This window comes from Enhydra lutris, unplaced genomic scaffold (assembly GCF_002288905.1).
Source record: "Enhydra lutris kenyoni isolate GAN:26980312 unplaced genomic scaffold, ASM228890v2 scaffoldscaffold2, whole genome shotgun sequence".
Classification (NCBI taxonomy): Eukaryota; Metazoa; Chordata; class Mammalia; order Carnivora; family Mustelidae; genus Enhydra; species Enhydra lutris.
The window spans coordinates 29,712,628-29,731,034 of record NW_019154086.1 but is presented as its reverse complement, the minus strand read 5'-3'; the positions used below and the strand labels follow the sequence as shown (position 1 = coordinate 29,731,034).

At 44.2% G+C, this 18,407-nt stretch overlaps 1 protein-coding gene across 1 annotated transcript in view; it reads left to right on the top strand.

Annotated features, from left to right (window-relative positions):
• The window catches only part of LOC111149789, a 421,979-nt gene that overhangs the window by 397,788 nt on the left and 5,784 nt on the right, over positions 1-18,407 (top strand). The window contains exon 4 of the mRNA XM_022507055.1: positions 17,339-18,046. Within this exon, the coding sequence (XP_022362763.1) occupies positions 17,339-18,046 (708 nt within the window). The remainder of the gene's footprint in view (positions 1-17,338; positions 18,047-18,407) is intronic.

Sequence of the window (18,407 nt, the reverse complement as noted above, 5' to 3'; positions counted from 1 at the left end):
AGGCTGGGGCAAGAAGACACTGCCCCCGAATGTGGCATTGATAGTGCTGTCCCCAAAGGATTCTGAATTCCAAGATACTGTCCACAAGACAAGAGTACGGAACATCTCCTCTTCATCACGGTGATATGCCATGGATGGCTCATCCATCCATTTTCCTAAGCCCTGTTTCCAACTTGAGCAACAAGTGTCATGATTGCAATAATTTTTAATTTTCCTGTCCACTGTATAAAGAAGCAAGTCCCTTATTAGTGCTGTCCTGGGGGTGGGGGATAGGACCACCATGAGTATTCATTTATAGGTTTAATGACAATGATAAACCGCATTCAAACCAAAAAGAGCGGAATTTTGTTAAGCTCCTTGTGGTCTTATCTAAGGGGCACGGCAGGAAAAGCCCTGGGAAGCAGGAGACACTGTTGACCACAAGGGCTATTAGAGATGTCATATCAGGAGCATATATTTGCTCGTGACTCTGTGGGCTGCTAGCTAGGGCACGTGATTGCCCCAAGTAATCATTGTCCGTTGAAGGCCCCACAGGCCACTTGGCCAACAAAATGGATGACAGGGCAGCAATACTGTGGGGTAACTTAGCCAAACTCTCAACAATACCTTACAGTTAAACCATAAGGAAAGGCAAGGGATTAAGCTAAATTTTAGGATAGTGTCGTGAAGTGGGAGAGAGAAGCAAAGAGAAAAATGTGATCTGTTGGTAGGATACCCACAGAGCTTCAAGGATGCCAAAATGATCTGACTTAAAATGGAGAGGTGGGGATGGCTGCCGTTCATTTTATCATGATTCTTTGAACTGTGCATATATGTGTTTATATTCTGCTTCATATGTATGATATATTTTAAAGTAAAGAGATAAAGTTAACTCTCTCCGATAAATGAAAACCCAGTGTCTGAACGAAATTGGGAACTAAAGATAGTTGCCCAAATAAAGCCAGTAAGAACTTCAGTGAAAATTTAAAACAGAAACCGTAGACCCAGTACAGATGTCAATCTCTCTGTGCCCCCAACCACTTTCCCCTCCCCTTTCCCCCTCCCCTGTCCCCTCACTCATATCACCTCTCTCCTGTATCTCTCTGCCTTCACTGGTAAAATTTTTGCTGACTGGAGAAAAACTGTGGGACTGAGGAGCATTAGAACTTAATATGAATTACATTGGAGAGAAAATAAATCCCCTGTGCCCCCCCATCCTGCTGGCCAGGGCAGGAGTGATTTAGCACACTTTCTTTTCCAAAGTTGAAAGGTTAAAAATAATGTGTACTCTCTGGAAGCTGTTGTTCTAACACATGGTAGCCATTGGACAGAAGTCTGTTTAATGTCAGAATGTATTCAGTGGGGCTGGGGGACCACGCCAAGCGGTGAGCCCCTTGCCCTGGCCTCTGCCTGCCTTTCCCTGTGCTGCTCTCCATCCTAGGGCTCTCCGTTATGCTCTGCGCACCAGTTCAGTATTTCTTACTTTGCTTCCCTCTTTACATGCCTCAAATAGCTCATTTTTTCTTGAACCCTACCTTAGTCAAGTTCCCTATATTTGGCTCCTTTGATAAAATCAATCTCTTCTGTTAAAATCAATCTCTTCCTCTAATTATTTTCTGTTCCACTTCTTTGAACCCCTTCCAGTTGCCTCCATGTCTCAAGAAGCCAGGTGTTTATTAAGAATCTGGATGAAGTTCTGGCAGAATCAGGTAGATGCAGCTGCTTGCCCCCAGGTCACCTGTTGCTTCCTTTTTAAGCAGCAAAGATGATTTACTAAAGGCACCTGACATTCCAGAGCAGGAAACACCGCCCTACATATGGCAGGTGCTCCGTAAGTAATTACGGAATGGAGAAAATAATTGGGATCTCTTTTAAATAGGCTAGGCTATATTCGAACTCACACTTAATTTGCTTCCCCATCCCACCCACAGCCCAGGTCCCTTTCTGTTTTCAGGTTTTTTTTCCTCTTCTCATAGATATTTCATAGCTTATTTCTTCGATGCTTTACACATTTTTAAATTAAATCTCCTTATGTTTCCCGCTCATATATTTAGCTTCACTAGTTTAATCCATGTCATAAGATTTTGCTAGTAATCTTGATCACCAAATTAGCGTTACTTATAAGTTATTCTATTTTACCCCTTTCTTTAAATAACTGATAATCATTTTCATAGTCTTATATTTAATTTTTGTTTATTAGATTGACTTTGCTTCTGTATTTGTTAACTTTCAGTGTTTCCCTAATTAGCCACAGTACAAGATTCATCATATCCTGTGATTCCAACACAGGTTTGGGTTGAGAAAAAAGACCATTGTCTTCAAATCATATGATGTCTGAGATTTGCTTCAAAATAATCTAGTGGGAGTGGGGGGAGTAGGAAGGTTATAGGGAAAATAAGATTGCCATGGGTTGATAGTTGCCAGAGCTGGGTGATGGGTATGTGAGGGTTCATTTTACTATTTAATTATGTAAGAGTTTGAAGTGTTTCCATAATAAAAATTTATTTTTAAAAAACTAAAAGAATATAGATAGAGAGATACAGAATCAATCCTATGGATTATGTTAGGACTCCAGCTGTCCTTGTCATTGTCATTTTTTGGTTCAGCCATCCCTCTAAATTCATTGTGAAGTTTAGCACTTGCTTCTCCTCTTCCTTTCTTTCCAAACTCTCATTCTCACCTAGGAGATTTCATGGTGCAGGTATGTGGCTTGTCCAAGGCCTCATATCTGCAGTGCTAATCCTCGGCACTTCTACTCTTCTACTTTTTGTCAGCAGCATAATCCCTTGCTTATATTTTAAATCATTTCTAAAATGATACAGATCTCTGTATGCTGACTGTCTAGCACTCTAGCTAGGGCTTTGAGGCTATGTTTTGATACAGAATTCACTTTTTCTGAACGTCAGTCAAAACATGAAACACGTATAATCCTGCCACTTCCGGTTTACCATACTTCAATTTCAAGTTCAAATCCACGTTTAGTATTTTTCACATCCAACTCTTGCTTTCCTACCATTTCTAGGCTCTTTCTCTGCTATTTTCTTGTATATATTCATGCTGTCTTTTCTAGTTATACCAAATTTCTTTTATTTGTAATTAATATTTATACCTCCAAAATTTCGACCATACTATTCCCTGAGATTGGAATGTCCTTTTATCAGTTGGCCCTTGGGAACTTCTGGAAGTTTTAATTGTACCTCAAAACTCAATTCAAGCATTACTCCTTTGGGAAGGCTTTCTCTGAGCTCTCTACTTTGAATTAAATTCTCTCTCGAATACCTTTTTTCATAGCACTCTTTGACTATGCCCACCCAAATACTTTGAAACCCAACTGAAATCATGGGTATTCTTTGTTTTCCTTTCTAAATTGTAAATCTCTTTAACCTCTTTCAACTCTTTCTTTCCAAAGTCCAACCCAGTCCCTGGCACATAGTAGGTCTTTGAATGAGTAGTGGAATGAACAGAGGAATGGATAAATGAATGCTGTTATCTCCTTAAGGTAGCACCTTCCTACCTTGTCGCCTTCTCTAGGGGTCTATGTCAATGCTCTTGGCATTCCCTCTAGTCTTTGCCTTCTAACTGCCCTTCTTAACCCATCTGGTTCTAGCTGTAACCCAATTATCCCTGTTTCTGCTGAGCCCTTCCTGTTTGGTGCTACTTCCAGGTGACTATTTCCCAGAGTGTGGTACACAATAATTTTGAGGTGACACTCAGACAAGTGTCTTTTGATAGTCTTGTATTTATATTCATGTATATTTGAGGAGGGGGAAATGAGCACATAAAATCATGATATCACAGAGAATATCACCTAGGATGAAATACAGGTAGTGCCATGGTAATCAACTTGACCTGGACCTCATAGACCAGAGACAAGGTGCTCAAACATCATCATCAATCTTCCAAGCCCTCTGGAACTGAACCCTCGACCAAGCCCATTAGAAGTATGGACAGCCAGGAATAACACCAATAGGGAGGGATTCCCAAATCCTGAATTCCATGGGCACCTATGGTTTTTATTCATGGATATACTAAAATATCATTTCTGAGATTTCAGGGTATATGTACTTTTAAATATGTTATCTGTTACAGATGAAATAGTCAAATATCTGTTGAGCTGTCTAGCCATATCGTCATGCAAGTTCAGATTTTTACTGTGGGTTAACATAGAAACTGATAGATTTGTCTCATTGATGTGGATTCTCAACTTTGTCTGAAACCATCAATTGGGTTATCTAGCTATTTTGATCAAAAAGTGCCATGGGGCACCTGGGTGGCTCAGTGGGTTAAGCCTCTCTGCCTTCGGCTCAGGTCATGATCTCAGAGTCCTGGGATTGAGTCCTCATTGGGCTCTCTGCTTGGCAAGGAGCCTGCTTCCTCTTCTCTCTCTGCCTGCCTCTCTGCCTACTTGTGATCTCTCTCTCTCTCTCAAATAAATAGATAAAATCTTTAAAAAAAAAAGTGCTTTTCCTCTCAATTAGAAACTTATTTTCAGCCATATATTTTATATATCAATTTGACTGGTTCTATTTTTTGTTTGGCATTTTTACTTTTCATTTTTACAAGTTTAATAACATTGTTTTTATAGAATTTACTGTATTTTATCAAACCCGACTTGCCATTGATATGCAAAACACATCATTATTTCATGCGCTACTAAGAACAGACACGTTGCTAATTATAATTGCAAGATGCCATTGATTCTAAGAGACATCCCAATTTCGGAGTTTTAAAGTTATTTTTCAAAGTGTGCTTAAAACTGATAAAACTCAGTGTATGTACACGTCACTTGTATTTACCAGATAATACTTATATTCCCTTTATCATAGTGATATAAAGTCTCTCTTTTGAATGCATTTAAAGATGAGTTGATTTAAAGAAAAACACTACATGAATAGGAGTAGAGGTGGAATATTGAGTGTGAAAATCCTTGAGGTGGCTGTGACTTGCTCTAACTGCCTAGAACCAGATTCTGCCTGTTGACCCCACCTGGGAGCTCAGGCCAAGCCCACTGCTCTCCAGCACTGTGCGCTCTAAGGGAGATCCTGTCTCCTCCACCGAGCATGGGAGAGGGATTTGAGCAATTATGTCTCTGCTCAGGTTGAGGAATGAGGCTATAACTCACTGAAGTCTTTTTATGAGAGTGAAAAGAAATTCCTAAGAAATAGACTCATTACAGGTATTGAAATAATCTAGATTTCCTCTATTTAAGTAACAGCATACTGAGAGGTTTCTATTTTGTTCTGTTTTTAACCAATTCTCCATGAAATAAGGAGGAGAAAAGAACATTTTAGCTTCTCTTGCTGAGTAATTTATTTACCAATAATGGCTGACTAAACATGAAACCGTTTCAGTGATTATTAAACCCAAGAACGGTCTGCTTTGTTTTTCATAATAAATTTACCAGATATAATTATGAATAACTTGAAGCAAATTGTATTTCATTGACAAAACACAGAAGTGGCTAATTTCCTGCTTCCAGAATGGAAGTGAAGAGAAAATCATTTTAGATGGAGTTGGGGAAAACTATTGACGTTCCATGGAAAAATGCTCTGCTTCTGCACGTCATTTCCCTGATGGTTGTGTGGATGTGGGCTCATGGGACTTCCAGCTCCCACCCTGCATGAGGTCTGGTTCTCAGACTGCTAGGCACAGATGCGAAAATTTCCCCAAAAGCCATGCAACTCCCTCTGATTTACTTGGTGCCTATTCTTGAAAGGTGATTGTGAATCATTAGCCAGAATGCAATAGAGCAGGAGGTCACAAGTCATTCAAGCTCCACTGCTTGTACAGAGCCTGGTTTTGCAAACCTAATTTTGAAGGTTTTAATGTAGCTGTAATTGAGAAGATAAATTGAACACATATGCATGTCCTAATAAAGGTATTCTTCAGAGTCAGCAAATAGTCACATCATACTAAGCATCATTGAACCTATTATACTATAGGAAAGGTCTTATAATAGAAGATTATTTATAGGCTATTAGTTATTAGTGTAATTTTAAAAATATAAGCAGTAACAATTAGCAAAATGGATAGTACTGGAGATGCGGCTGTTTCCCCTCACTAGTACTAATAATATTAGCAATAATTCTATATAGTAATGTCGATTGAAAGCTAAACCTCTTCCAAGTTCTTTGTTTATCCTTAGCGGTGTTTGTATCAGATCATTGATGCATAATTGTATAAGAGCCACTTCCTTGTATTCATGAAAGTTACTGACATCATACACTAAATCTTGAAATTTATTCATAGATTGGAATAAGTATATGCATTATAAGTGTAGTGTGGTCCAGGCCTTTCTCTAAGCAGACATAGTGGCCAGAAAGAAAAATATATTTAGGAAGCAGATTCGCTAAGACTTGGTGTCTTAGGTCAGGTTCTGCAGAAGCAGAGCCTGAGAGAGGAATTTGGATGCAGATGATTTATTGAGAGATAAATCTATAAGGAAGTGAGAGAAGCAGGATGTGGATCAGATGGTATGTTTGGCTTGATGAAGGTGGATGGATAAATTGCACCACAGAGGACAGCTGTAAGCCTTTGTAGCCAATAGTCAGAGCAGCTGGGGGCTGGATGTGGTGGCCAGGAACAGGGACCTGCTTGTAGCACTAACAGGACTAAATACATTTGGTGTTGGTGGGGGAGGGGGAGAAGAGAACAAGGACGGCCCCCAGGTTTGTGGCATAGTGAATAGATTGTGAATAGAATGAATGAATGGCTTCTTGTATATAACAACATTTCCCTCATAATACCAACGATCTAAGATTGCAGAAGAAATATGAAAAGATTCTCATTTTACAAATAAATATATTTTCCTTTAGCTTTGACTTTCTAGGTGAAAAATACCAACTTCTTGGCATATTTGCATAGGATCAATTTTCTACTAAAGATATATAAACTTTTTAAAAAAGTGTTGGTTTTTTTAGACCTTTTCCACTTATTCTGCTTTATGTTGAAAGTGAATGGTTCTAGTACTCTAATAATTGAAGATTCACCTAGCTATGGTCCCGTGTTACATTAGCTTTTAATGAAAAAATATCATGCATTGTTCTTGTGCATTCATCCATTAGTCCAGAGGATAGCAAACTACGGCTTGTGGCCCACATCCAGCCTGGGGGCCAAATCCAGCCTGCAACCTGTTCATATATGACCTGAGCTAAGAATGTTTACATTTTTAAAGCATTGCTTAAAAAAATGCAGCAGACTATATGACCCACAAAGGCAAAAATGTTTACTGTTTAGCCCTTTACAGAAAAGTTTGCTGACCCCTGCTTCAATCCATTAAAACCCCAAACGTTTTTTCAGAAGTGTGCTGATCCAATCTATATTTTGAAATAAAATATGACATTCAAAAACTTCAAACTAGTAAGTGATTGATGAAACCAGAAAATTATCTGTTTTATAAGCGGACTCATCACAGAATTTATACAAATAAATTCTAACTCATCTGAACAATTTTTTAAAAAAAGATTTATTTATTTGTTTTAGAGAGGGTAGGGTGAGGGGCACAGGGAGAGGGAGAGAGAAACACAAGCTGAGCTGAGCACAGTGCCCCACCCCCCAGCTAGAGCTCATGACCCCGAGATCGTACCCTGAGCTAAAACCAAGAGTTGGAGGCTTAATTTAATGGACCATGCCACCCAGGTGCCCCTGAACAATTGTTTTTATTTTATTTTATTTTTTTTTTAAAGATTTTTATCTATTTGACAGACAGATCAGAAGTAGGCAGAGAGGCAGGCAGAGAGAGAGAGGAGGCAGAGGCAGGCTCCCTGCTGAGCAGAGAGCCCAATGTGAGGCTCGATCCCAGGACCCTGAGATCATTACCAGAGCCGAAGGCAGAGGCTTTAACCACTGAGCCACCCAGGCGCCCGAACAATTGTTTTTAATGGAATTTTAAAACAAATTCAGAACCATTCCTTTTCTTTTCTTTCTTCTTCTTTTTTTTTTTTTTTTAAAGATTTTATGTATTCATTTGATAGGGAGAGACACAGCGAGAGAGGGAACACAAGCAAGGGGAGTGGGAGAGGGAGAAACAGGCTTCCCACGGAGCAGGGAGCCTGATTCAGTTCTTGATCCCAGGACCCTGGGATCATGACCTGAGCCACCCAGGCACCCTAGAACCATTCCCTTTTAAGTGAAATAAATATACATAATTTTTCTTTGTTTCATAAAAATATTACTGCCCATTTTGTGATTATTGTAAAGAAACTGAAAAATCCAAATAGATACAAAGGTTAAAAAAAAAAAAATCTATCATTAACCACCGTTGACATGTGGCTACATCTTTTTCTAGGCAGATAAACATCTAATTTTTCAAAATGTGGATCATGTTGTATGTATGATAGTATATCCTTTTTTGTTCATTTAATGTTATAATTTTCAAAACATCTTATTTGACTGCATATATTCCACAGGATGAATATGTCACAATTTATTTAAACATCTTACCATTTTTTGACATTTAGGTTGAAACTAATTTTTTACTATTATAAATGCCACAGTGAGCGTCTTTATGCATAAATCTAGATCCTCATCTCTGTGTCCTTAGGCTAGATTTTTAAAAGAGTAACTATTGTCTCCTCCCCTCATTCTGTTTCTTGTCTTTCTTACAATACATATTCTTCTAGCTCTGTAAATGATGGTGTTCCTCGGGGCTAGAAACTTGACCTTCTCTTCTCACTCTCTCTGTCTGCAGAAGATGTCACCTATACCCAACCTTCAACATATACAACCTCCCATATTTGCATCTCCAGCCCCAGATCTCCCTTCTAAACTCCAGACACATATATCCAGATATCTACTTGTAGATTCCACTCATAGGTCTTATACCATCTCAAATAGAAAATGTCCAGAAAAGGATTCAGTATCTTCCCTTCTTCTGCTCTCTACCCAACTCCCTTCCTTATTGCCTGTTTCTGTAAAGAGACATCACCTTTCCACTCAATTGCTTATGATACGAAACTGGAAACCATCAGTGACCTCTCTCCATCACTACCCCCATCTCTTCAGTCACCAGGTCTTGTTAATTCTCTCATCTAAATATATCTTTAACATATCTATTTCTCTCCATCTCTGCGATCCCCACCTAAGCCATATTTATCTACTCCTTGGACTATACATTGGCTTCCTATTGGATCTCTCTGCATCCACTCTGGTCCTGCTCTGTCCTTCTATCCCCTTCTTCATTCTCTGCCAAGGAGAGCGTTTCTAAAAATGTCAGTCTGCTTTTACAGTCCTGAAGTGGTTGTTGGGATAAAGATCTTAATGGCAGCTGTTCCTCTTGCCACTCTTCCCCTTACTTTCTTGCTCCAACCTAGTGTTTTCCTTGCAGCTACACAATGGAAATAAGCTTCTTCCAGCCTCAAAAGCTTTGCTTAAAGGGTTTCTTCTGCCTTGAACACCCACCTCCTTCAACGGACCAGACCTTTTTCTGATGCATCCCCCAACAAGCATACTATCTACATGCTCTCTCATCATCGTATGAGTCTACTTTTGGGGTACTTACAACAAATTATAATCTAAATTGTTGTGTATCTTTTTCCCCCTGTAATGTCTGTTGTTCTACTAGACTGATGTTTCCTTTTGGGCAAAGTGTTCCTCCTTTTTCACCACAATATCTCCCAATGCCTTGCATGTAGCAGGTGCTCAATAAACACTTATTGCATTATTAACAGGTTATGGGGTATAAATTTTGGGGAGACATTTGTCAAAGAGTATTATCAAATAGTATTCCAGAAAGTCTGTATCAACCAATTTATAAGCTCACCAATAGTACATGACTGTTTCTTTGCTCACACTCATTCTGACACTGAGTATTACAGTTTTGAATAATTTTATAGACAATATGTTACCTCATTATCATTGAAATTGTCTTTCTTTGAGTACCAGTGAAGTTGGACATTTTTCACTTTCCCCATTACTTGAGCACTCATATGAAATTTGAATTTGAAATTTACATGAAATTTATTATGTAAACTGGGACACTTTGGGGACTGAAGAAAGTTGCTATTCATAATTATGCCAGGACAGCAGGTATAAAGCAGGACCATCCTATACATGCCAAGATGGATGGTTTCTCTAACTCTTTCATTTTCATGTAGTCTCAGAACTTTGGACATCTCAAGCTGAGAGCAGAGGTCGTAGTGGTGATCCAGGGATAAAGATGAAAATGTTTTTTGTTCTGAATTTTAATATGGATGCTTCTCTGCTGTGCTGTCCAGTGACTCACTGACTTACTCTGGAACTCCCTGTCATCCATGCTGCCTACTTCATTCATTTACCTTACCTGCCTAACCCTTGAGATGCCAGACAATTTCATCCAACTCTCCTTTCATGAGAAGGCCGGTAGCCTAAAGAGCTACAAGGACTGCCTTGCCCAGAAACGCAGAGCTAGTCAGAGGCAGAGCCAAGGCTCTTGGAAGAGTTCCCTCCTGTTCCACCAAGCCGCCCCCTTCTTCGCTTTCAGATGCATTCCTCCCGCTCGCATGAGACTGACGATGCCAGCAGTTATTTTCTGATTTGATAACACTTCCAAAGTTATGTTGAGAAGTGACCAGAACAGGGTTTTTACTTCCTACAGCATCCCGTGAGGATGTTGCTCTTTGACAAGCCTCCCACATCAAAGCACAAGGCACACAGTTTCAGAGGCAGTTCAGCTCGTCCTGCGGTCATGTGCCCATGGTTTCAGTGCCCATCACTTGTAGTGCTTGCCTGAGCTCATGCAGTAAGTCTACAAACATTCCTAGCTTTTTTTTTTTAAGATTTTATTTATTTGAGAGATAGAGACAGAGATAGAGATAGCGAGAGAGAGCATAAGCGGGGAGGAGTGGGAGAAGCAGGCTCCCCCCTGAGCAGGGAGTCTGATGTGGGATGCGATCCCAGGACCCTGAGATCATGACCTGAGCTGAAGGCAGATGCTTAACCAACTGAGCCACCCAGGCATACCCCTAGCTTTTTCTAAATGTCCTTTTATGTAATTTATGCCCTTTAATGAAGCTCAAAAAATAAGTTCAGAGTTGCTTACAGACTTGCATTTTCAAGTATTGCCAGGAACTTAAGGAATAGTAGAGTAGGATGACAGAGAACTTCTGGAAAAAGAAAGACGACAGTTTAAATAAGCTGAATTTTTGTTACTGCCATCCAATCTGAGGTATAACTTTATTAGGAAAAGAGTAGCAGTCTTCCTCTTCCAAACTCATCAACAGGGAACAAATTTCCTTCCAGTGGGATTCCCAATAGAGAGCTTCTGTGTACTGTTGTGCAGATTGTGCACTGCATAACTGCAGGGGGCGCCATTTACATCGCCACCTAGGCAAAAGTGCCAAATGGGGGGCGCCTGGGTAGCTCAGTGGGTTAAAGCCTTGGCCTTCGGCTCAGGTCATGATCCCAGGGTCCTGGGATCGAGCCCCACATCAGGCTCTCTGCTCAGCAGGGAGCCTGCTTCTTCCTCTCTCTCTCTGCCTGCCTCTCTGCCTACTTGTCATCTCTGTCAAATAAATAAATAAAATCTTAAAAATAAATAAATAAATAAAAGTGCCAAATGGTTCCTCCCAGCTGGCACCGGTGGGGCAGATCACAATCCTCCTGGCACCAGACAGGGCACAATCTGTGTGGTAGATGTTGAGGTCCTGACTGACACCCCTGTGTGACTTTTCCCTGATAAAGAAGCCATCCCATGCTGAAGTTAGAGTTGCCTTATTCACTGATGCCTATACACTTTTTAGAGTAATCTTCATTTCATATATTCACCTAGTTTTTGTAAGCACTATAGTATCTGTAAAGCCAAGTGTCCTGGTTTCAGGTTTAGAAAATAGGTCATTGGAGCTATCTTAAGGACTGAGGTTACCTAGCTAGATTTTGCCATTTCAATTTTATTGAGGCAAATGCAGGAAAGAAATGCACTCTCATGGTTTTCTAGAGAATCAAAATATTTAAGATGTTAATGTATTTTAAAGGAATGTTTTCCATTAAGAAAGAGCTCTGTAAATGAAAGGGAAAAAATTACTTTTGGTGGATATAGGATCCCTCTCCAAAATTCTATACATAGACTGAAAGTTAAGATCGACCATTAGTTCTACAGGAGAAATACCATGCATCCAACCTGCCTAACAGAGATGTAGACTTTGGTTTTGAATTAGTGGAAGAACCAACTTCTGATGTTGTTCTGATCGCCCAAAAGGGAAGGTGATAAAATCACTGAGAGATAGTTTTATACCATATTTCCCATATGTCTAGGATGAAATCCCTAGGGTCTTTAAGCTGGAAGAAGCCTATTAATTCATTCACTTATTCATTTGTTCAATTAATTCTTTCTGTTTGCTTCCCACCGTGATCGTGCCATCTAGCCTGGTCACAGGGAAACTGAGGTCACAAAGTTGGTTAGAGACCAGGCTGGAAACTAAGCCCAGATGTTCTATATCCAGGACACTTGGCCCCATGGTGCTGTTAAATATTCCCGTGTAGTTAAATTCAGGTGATGAAACGGGAGAGCATCTGTGTACTGAATGTGACTTGCATGTAATTCATGTAATAAAGATGAAATACAAACCTCTTTGCCAGCTATTTCTTTGTTACTCTAAATGCCACAACTTAGAGAAGGTTCAGTGTGAGGAGCAATCATTTCCGAATTAGTGTGGGAATTTTGCAAATAAACCTTCTTCCCAACTATCTACACTCTTTATGATTTAAATATTTCAGTCCTATCTTTTCTCACATGTTGCCCGGACAGATTAAAATCCTATAAATAGCACTGGCCTCTAAGAAATGTGCTCTCATCCCTTCCCTTTGAGTATTACCCCACTTTTCTATTCTTGACAAAAATGAAAATCCCAATCTCATGATGGCTACCTTCTTAAAGGATTTGTTTTGGGGGGGAACTTAAAGCATGTAGCTCGTAACGAAGTGAAATTTCCTTTTCTGATTTGTCTATACTCTGCCTGTACACAATTAAGGCTCCCAACTTGCTGAACATTGCTGAACTTGTTGACAGTTGAGGAGGTGGGGCGTGTATGAGCAGAGGAGAGCAGCTGCTCCTGCCAGCTGCCTTCTTCTCTGCACAGACATAAATACTGCCCAAGGATTCTCTGCAGGGCAGGAGACTGAGGACTCCTTTGAAGTTGCTAGAAGGAGACCCTTTCTGGCATTGTGCTTGGTAAATGCGTCCATACGCATGTAGGCCAAAGGGCACGGAGCCTTTCGCTGAGTGACTAAGCCAAGATTCTGAAGCCAGGCTACCTGGGTCCAAATCCTGGCTATGTCACCTAGCTTTCCCACTTTTTGACCTTAGGCAATGTATTTAACCTTACTGTCTTCAGCATCCATACCAGTTAATGGGGATACTAGTTTCTTTATAAGAGTTTTGGAGAATTACATGAATTCGGTGTTAGTAGTAGTAGTAATCCGAGCAACAAATATCAATGAAGCTTCTAATCCATTCCAGTTACCATGAACAAAATAGAAAGAGCTCCTCCCTTCCTGGAATTTAGAGTTTTTTTTACGCAGTAGGGCCCCGGATCCATTTAAGGGTTAAGAAGTCAATGGTGACATGTGGGCAGATTTTGTTTTTAATGAATAAGGATAAGATTTTACAAAATAAGGGTTTTATGAAGCTTTTAAGTATTTTTATATGTCTGTGTGGCCTGGGTCTTGACATAAAATGGTTTTCTTGAGTCTAGTAGAGAAGATAAGCAATTAAACAATAACCTCAATGCAGTGTGTGCGATAAAGTGCAGTGAGTGTCTCAGGAGCATGGGAAAGATACCTGATCCTTTTTGGGGTGCACAGAGAATCAGGAAGCCTTCCAGGAGGAAGTGACATTTAAGCCTAGTCTTAAAGGATAGCTAGAAATTTGCTAAAATAAGGTGGGGAGGTGTGTAGGAAGCAGTTCCTTTAAGAGCCATGAGGAGCTAACGGGGTTTTTGAGAAAGCCAGGAGAGACCTGCTTAGATTTGCATTTCAGAAAGACATTCTGCCTGCCTACAGACAATGAGCACAGATAGTAGGAAGACTGTTCAGTAATTTCAGGACAGGGTGGTCTAGACTCTGGGAGCAGTGGGTATTCGAGGGGGACAGCAGAAGGTGCTGGTCTGCGATGATACGCACTTGACTCACATCTCTGATGTCTGATGTACTAAGACTGCAGGGGACAAAGCTAAGTCTGTAAGGCCCAAGCTTCTAATCTGAGGAAACGGTCCTATAAACGGGAAGACAGGACCTTTCAGTCACTTTCCAAATCATCTCTCCATCCTGCTGGACATATCTGTAGACTGTCACCAGCCTAGAAATTGGCAGGGCTTCCTGTTCCAAAATGGGACAGTTCTTGGCAGGAGATGGAAAGCTGGAAAGAGAATGGAAATCGGGCTAGCCAGGCACCTTGCATGAAGAGAAAAGAAAAAAAGGAAACCTGGTACTTTCCCATCTAATCCAGAATATCCGGTCAGAAAATAATTTAAAAGGACAGATAATTCAAAGAGGTTTCTACTTGGCTTTGAAATGCCACACATTTTTGGCAGTGGGTTTGCCTTGCCAAATGTTTTTCTAAGGCCTTATTTTGCATTCCCCCAAACACAGACCATCTGGGCAGCGCGGGGCGGGGGGGGGGGGGGGGGGGGGGGATGAGTTGGAGCCCAAGAGGGGTCTGGGTGGGTGGCTGAGGAGGTCCTAATGTTTAAAAATTGGGACTGAGCCCACAACTCTTTTTCATCACCCCAGATGATCAATACTTACCTGTCTACCTGTGTCCTGCCACAAAGTAGGGAGCTCTTCTAACCTAAACCTTGACAAATCCCATGGAGATTTGAAAAGCAGCTATCTAGTTCCAGCACATGAGGTTTCCTACCCACATCTCTGAACACCCTCAGGGTCACCTCCATCCCACAGGGGGGCAGCCAGCTGACCCAGTGCTTCATAGCAACCTCAAAATCAACCCATATTTGGAGCACAAGGCAGGCTGTTTACAGATGTTACCATAAAAGACACTTTGAATTATAATCAGTCCTGTTTTACAGAAGAGCTGTAAAGGGGCCAGACCAGAGGCCCCTTTTCCTGTACTCATAAGATTGCTGTTGCCAGACAAGTTAAAAGATTAGTTTATCTTTCCTGGCTCAGGCCTACCTAGGACAGGAAAGAGTTACATTTCACTGAAGTCACTTAAACAAAGGGTCTCTGCATCAAGTCCCAATTAGGACCTAGAAGAAATGTCAGGGTGGCAGCCACTCCCTACTAAAGAATTCCAAGCATTCCCCTGTTCCTCCATCTGGAGGGTGCTATGCCAGGGTAGTGGCCTGGTCCAGGCTTGAATTCCCTGGGAATAATAAGTAACAGCCCAAATCTGGAAGTCCAGGGAAACTGGTTCTCTCCCCAGTCTGCTGTAAAATTAAGTGTTGGGTTTTTTTTTTTTCTTTTTTGAAAATGATCAGCTTTATTGAGGTATAATTGACATATAAAATTGTAAATATTTAAAGTGTGTTCCATGGTTATTTGATAAAAGCGTAGAGTGTGAAAGGATCCCCCCCCCCAACTAGTTAACACATCCGTCACCTCACAGTTTTGTGCCTGTGAGAACCTTTAAGTTCTAAGTGCTGTTTTTCATAAGCAACAGAGAAGAGGGCATTTATTAGTTCTTACAAGTCAGAACTGGTTGGTTCACAGGAAATTCATAATCCCGAAAAAGTGTTCTATGACCCATACATACATGCTTTTCAAGTATTGGTATCTTTCACTGCATGGAAACTTGTTCCTAATTAGATGAGCTGCCAAACTTAAGGAACCAATGTATATTCTGAAAAAGCCAGCATATGTTTCTTTGACTCGGTTTCCAGAAAAATTTGAGGGCATAGAGCCAGTGCACAAGCCAGGAGCAAGTCACCAGATACCCACCTCTTCCCCTCCTTTAATGTCTCCTTGATTGGAGGTGGCCAAAGGGGACTTGAGAGGTTCGCGTGAACCTTTAGAACAGATTCTCCTCTAAAATTCGAGGTATCAATCCCATTTTACACTTAACCCCTCCATTCCCCATACACACACCTCTCTGAGGTCAACCTCAGCGTGCGGCCGGGAGGGGGAAGGAAGCCAGAGCTAAAGCAACAGGTTCCGCCCACAGCGTGAATTTGGAAGGGGAGCCAGCAGGGCGAGCGGAGCTGGGCGGTGGAGGGAGAGGAAGTGGCCGAGGAAGGTGGAAGGGAAATGATGGTGCATGACCACTGAGCACACGTCACTTCGGGCTCCCATATGGGCTAGTGTCTGTGTGCGTGTGTGCTGGGGGTGGGGGGAGTCCTTCATCGGATCACTCGGGGACTTCCGCGTGGGCTAGGATGCGTCGCGCCCGCGCTTTGGGGTACCGGGAGTCTTAGGCTGGATAACGAGCCCGGAAAAGAAGGCTTGAGACGCGCCCAGAAAATATTAGTGCGTCTGGGGGTTAAAATCCGCCACCCTCCCCAGCGTGCCGCCCCTGTTAATTGGCCGGGTCTGCATCCCCAACGCTCCGTGCCCCCTTCCCTCGGCCTTTTACCGACCTTTCCAACCCTATCCCCGCCGGGCCTCCAGCCCCAGCCTGCTGCCGCGAAAACCGGGAGAACGGACTACGCCGCGCCCGGCAGCCTCTGGGCATGCTCGGTGGCGGGACCGGCTCCGCCGCCAGGAGGGCGCGTCCTCCCTCCCCCAGGGCGGCGGCGGCGCAGGCAGCTACCGCCGCCGCGCCCGGGCCCCGCACACCTTTGGGGGTCGCGAGAGCCACCCTCTCCAGCGCAGGCTGAGAGCGCCCGAGGCTTCCGGCGGGCAGAGGAGGGGCGGGTCAGGGAGGCGCGGAGGCGGGAGTGAGACCTCCGAGCCGCCTGCGGTTCCTTAGAAAGTAAAGCTCAGCTAGCGAGCAGAGCCCGGCTCCCCGTCGCCGGCGGGGGCGGGGCGAGGCGGGGCCGGGTGGGGGTGGTCTCGGCGCCCCGAACGAGGTGCGAATTCAGTGGCCGCCCACCCTCTTCTCGGTCCCGCCCCCAGGGAATTATAATTCTCTGGGAAAGTGTCTGGTTCTCCGAGAATCCTTGGGGCGGGGTGCAGGGGCGCGCCCGGCGCAAAATGGTTACAACAAAGTCCATGCGCGCTCCGGGGCCCTTCTTACGGAAAGTGTCCTTGCTGATGGCTGGGCACCCCCTTTGCTAATTTGAGGGTTAGTTCCTGGGAGGAAGTATGCTGGGGGGGTGGGCTAAGGGAAGCCTCAGGCTGGTGCCGGCTCCGATTCCCAGGCCTCGTTGGGGGGCGCACCTCCGGCCAGGCGGGCGTGGGACACTGGGCCGGGGTGATCGCGGCGGGCGGCGGGCGGCCGGAGCAGGCTCGGCGGGGCAGCTCACTCTCTGCCTCCTCCCCCCCTCCCCAGGATTACCGAGAGGATGGGATGGATCTAGGCAGTGACGCCGGCAGCAGCAGCAGCAGCAGCCGCGCCAGTTCGCAGTCCAACTCCACCAAAGTGACCCCTTGCTCCGAGTGCAAATCCTCGTCCTCGCCGGGGGGCAGCCTGGACTTGGTGTCTGCCCTGGAGGACTATGAGGAGCCCTTCCCGGTCTACCAGAAGAAGGTGATTGATGAGTGGGCGCCGGAGGAGGACGGGGAGGAGGAGGAAGAGGAAGACGAGCGCGACGAGCGCGACGAGCGGGGGTATCGGGATGACCGCTGTCCGGCCCGGGAGCCGGGGGACTTGAGCGCCAGGACCCGCGGCGGCGGCGGCGGGGGCAAGGGCGCCACCACTGTCATGCCGCCTCCCGTGCCCAATGGCAACCTCCAACCGCACGACCCCCAGGACCTCAGGCACAATGGCAACGTGGTGGTGGTGGCCGGCCGGCCCAGCGGTTCCCGGGGCCCCCGCCGGGCGGTCCAGAAGCCCCAGCCCGCGCGGAGCCGACGCGGCGGCCGGGGCCCGGCAGCTGGGGTTCTCTGCCTTCAGCCCACCGACTGCGGGACGTGCGTCCCGGAGGAGCCCCCGGTGCCCCCTATGGACTGGGAGGCACTGGAGAAGCATCTGGCTGGACTGCAGTTCCGGGAGCAGGAGGTGCGGAACCAGGGCCAAGCGAGGACCAACTCCACCTCCGTAAGTTGGCCCGGGTGCGTGCCCACGCGCGCACACACGCGTACACACCCCGCGCACTGCCCGCACGCGCCCTCCTGGCGCTCCCACCCGCCTCCGGCCCCATTCATCCTTTCCTGAGGGTGGGGGCCGGGCCGAAGAGCCTGCCTTCTGCTCCCCTGGGGTACGGTTGCTCAGTCTGGGAGCTGTCTGGGTTTGCCTGATGGGCGGAGAGGAGGGAGGGGCAGCCAGAGGGCAGCGGAAAGTCGGGTTAGTGGAACCGGCGACTCATTTTAATGGAATTACTTATGGAGACGAGGTTGTGAGTCACTTGCCTGAAAATAAATCCGGGGAGAGCTTGGCACCGAAGCCGGTGCCCTGCGGG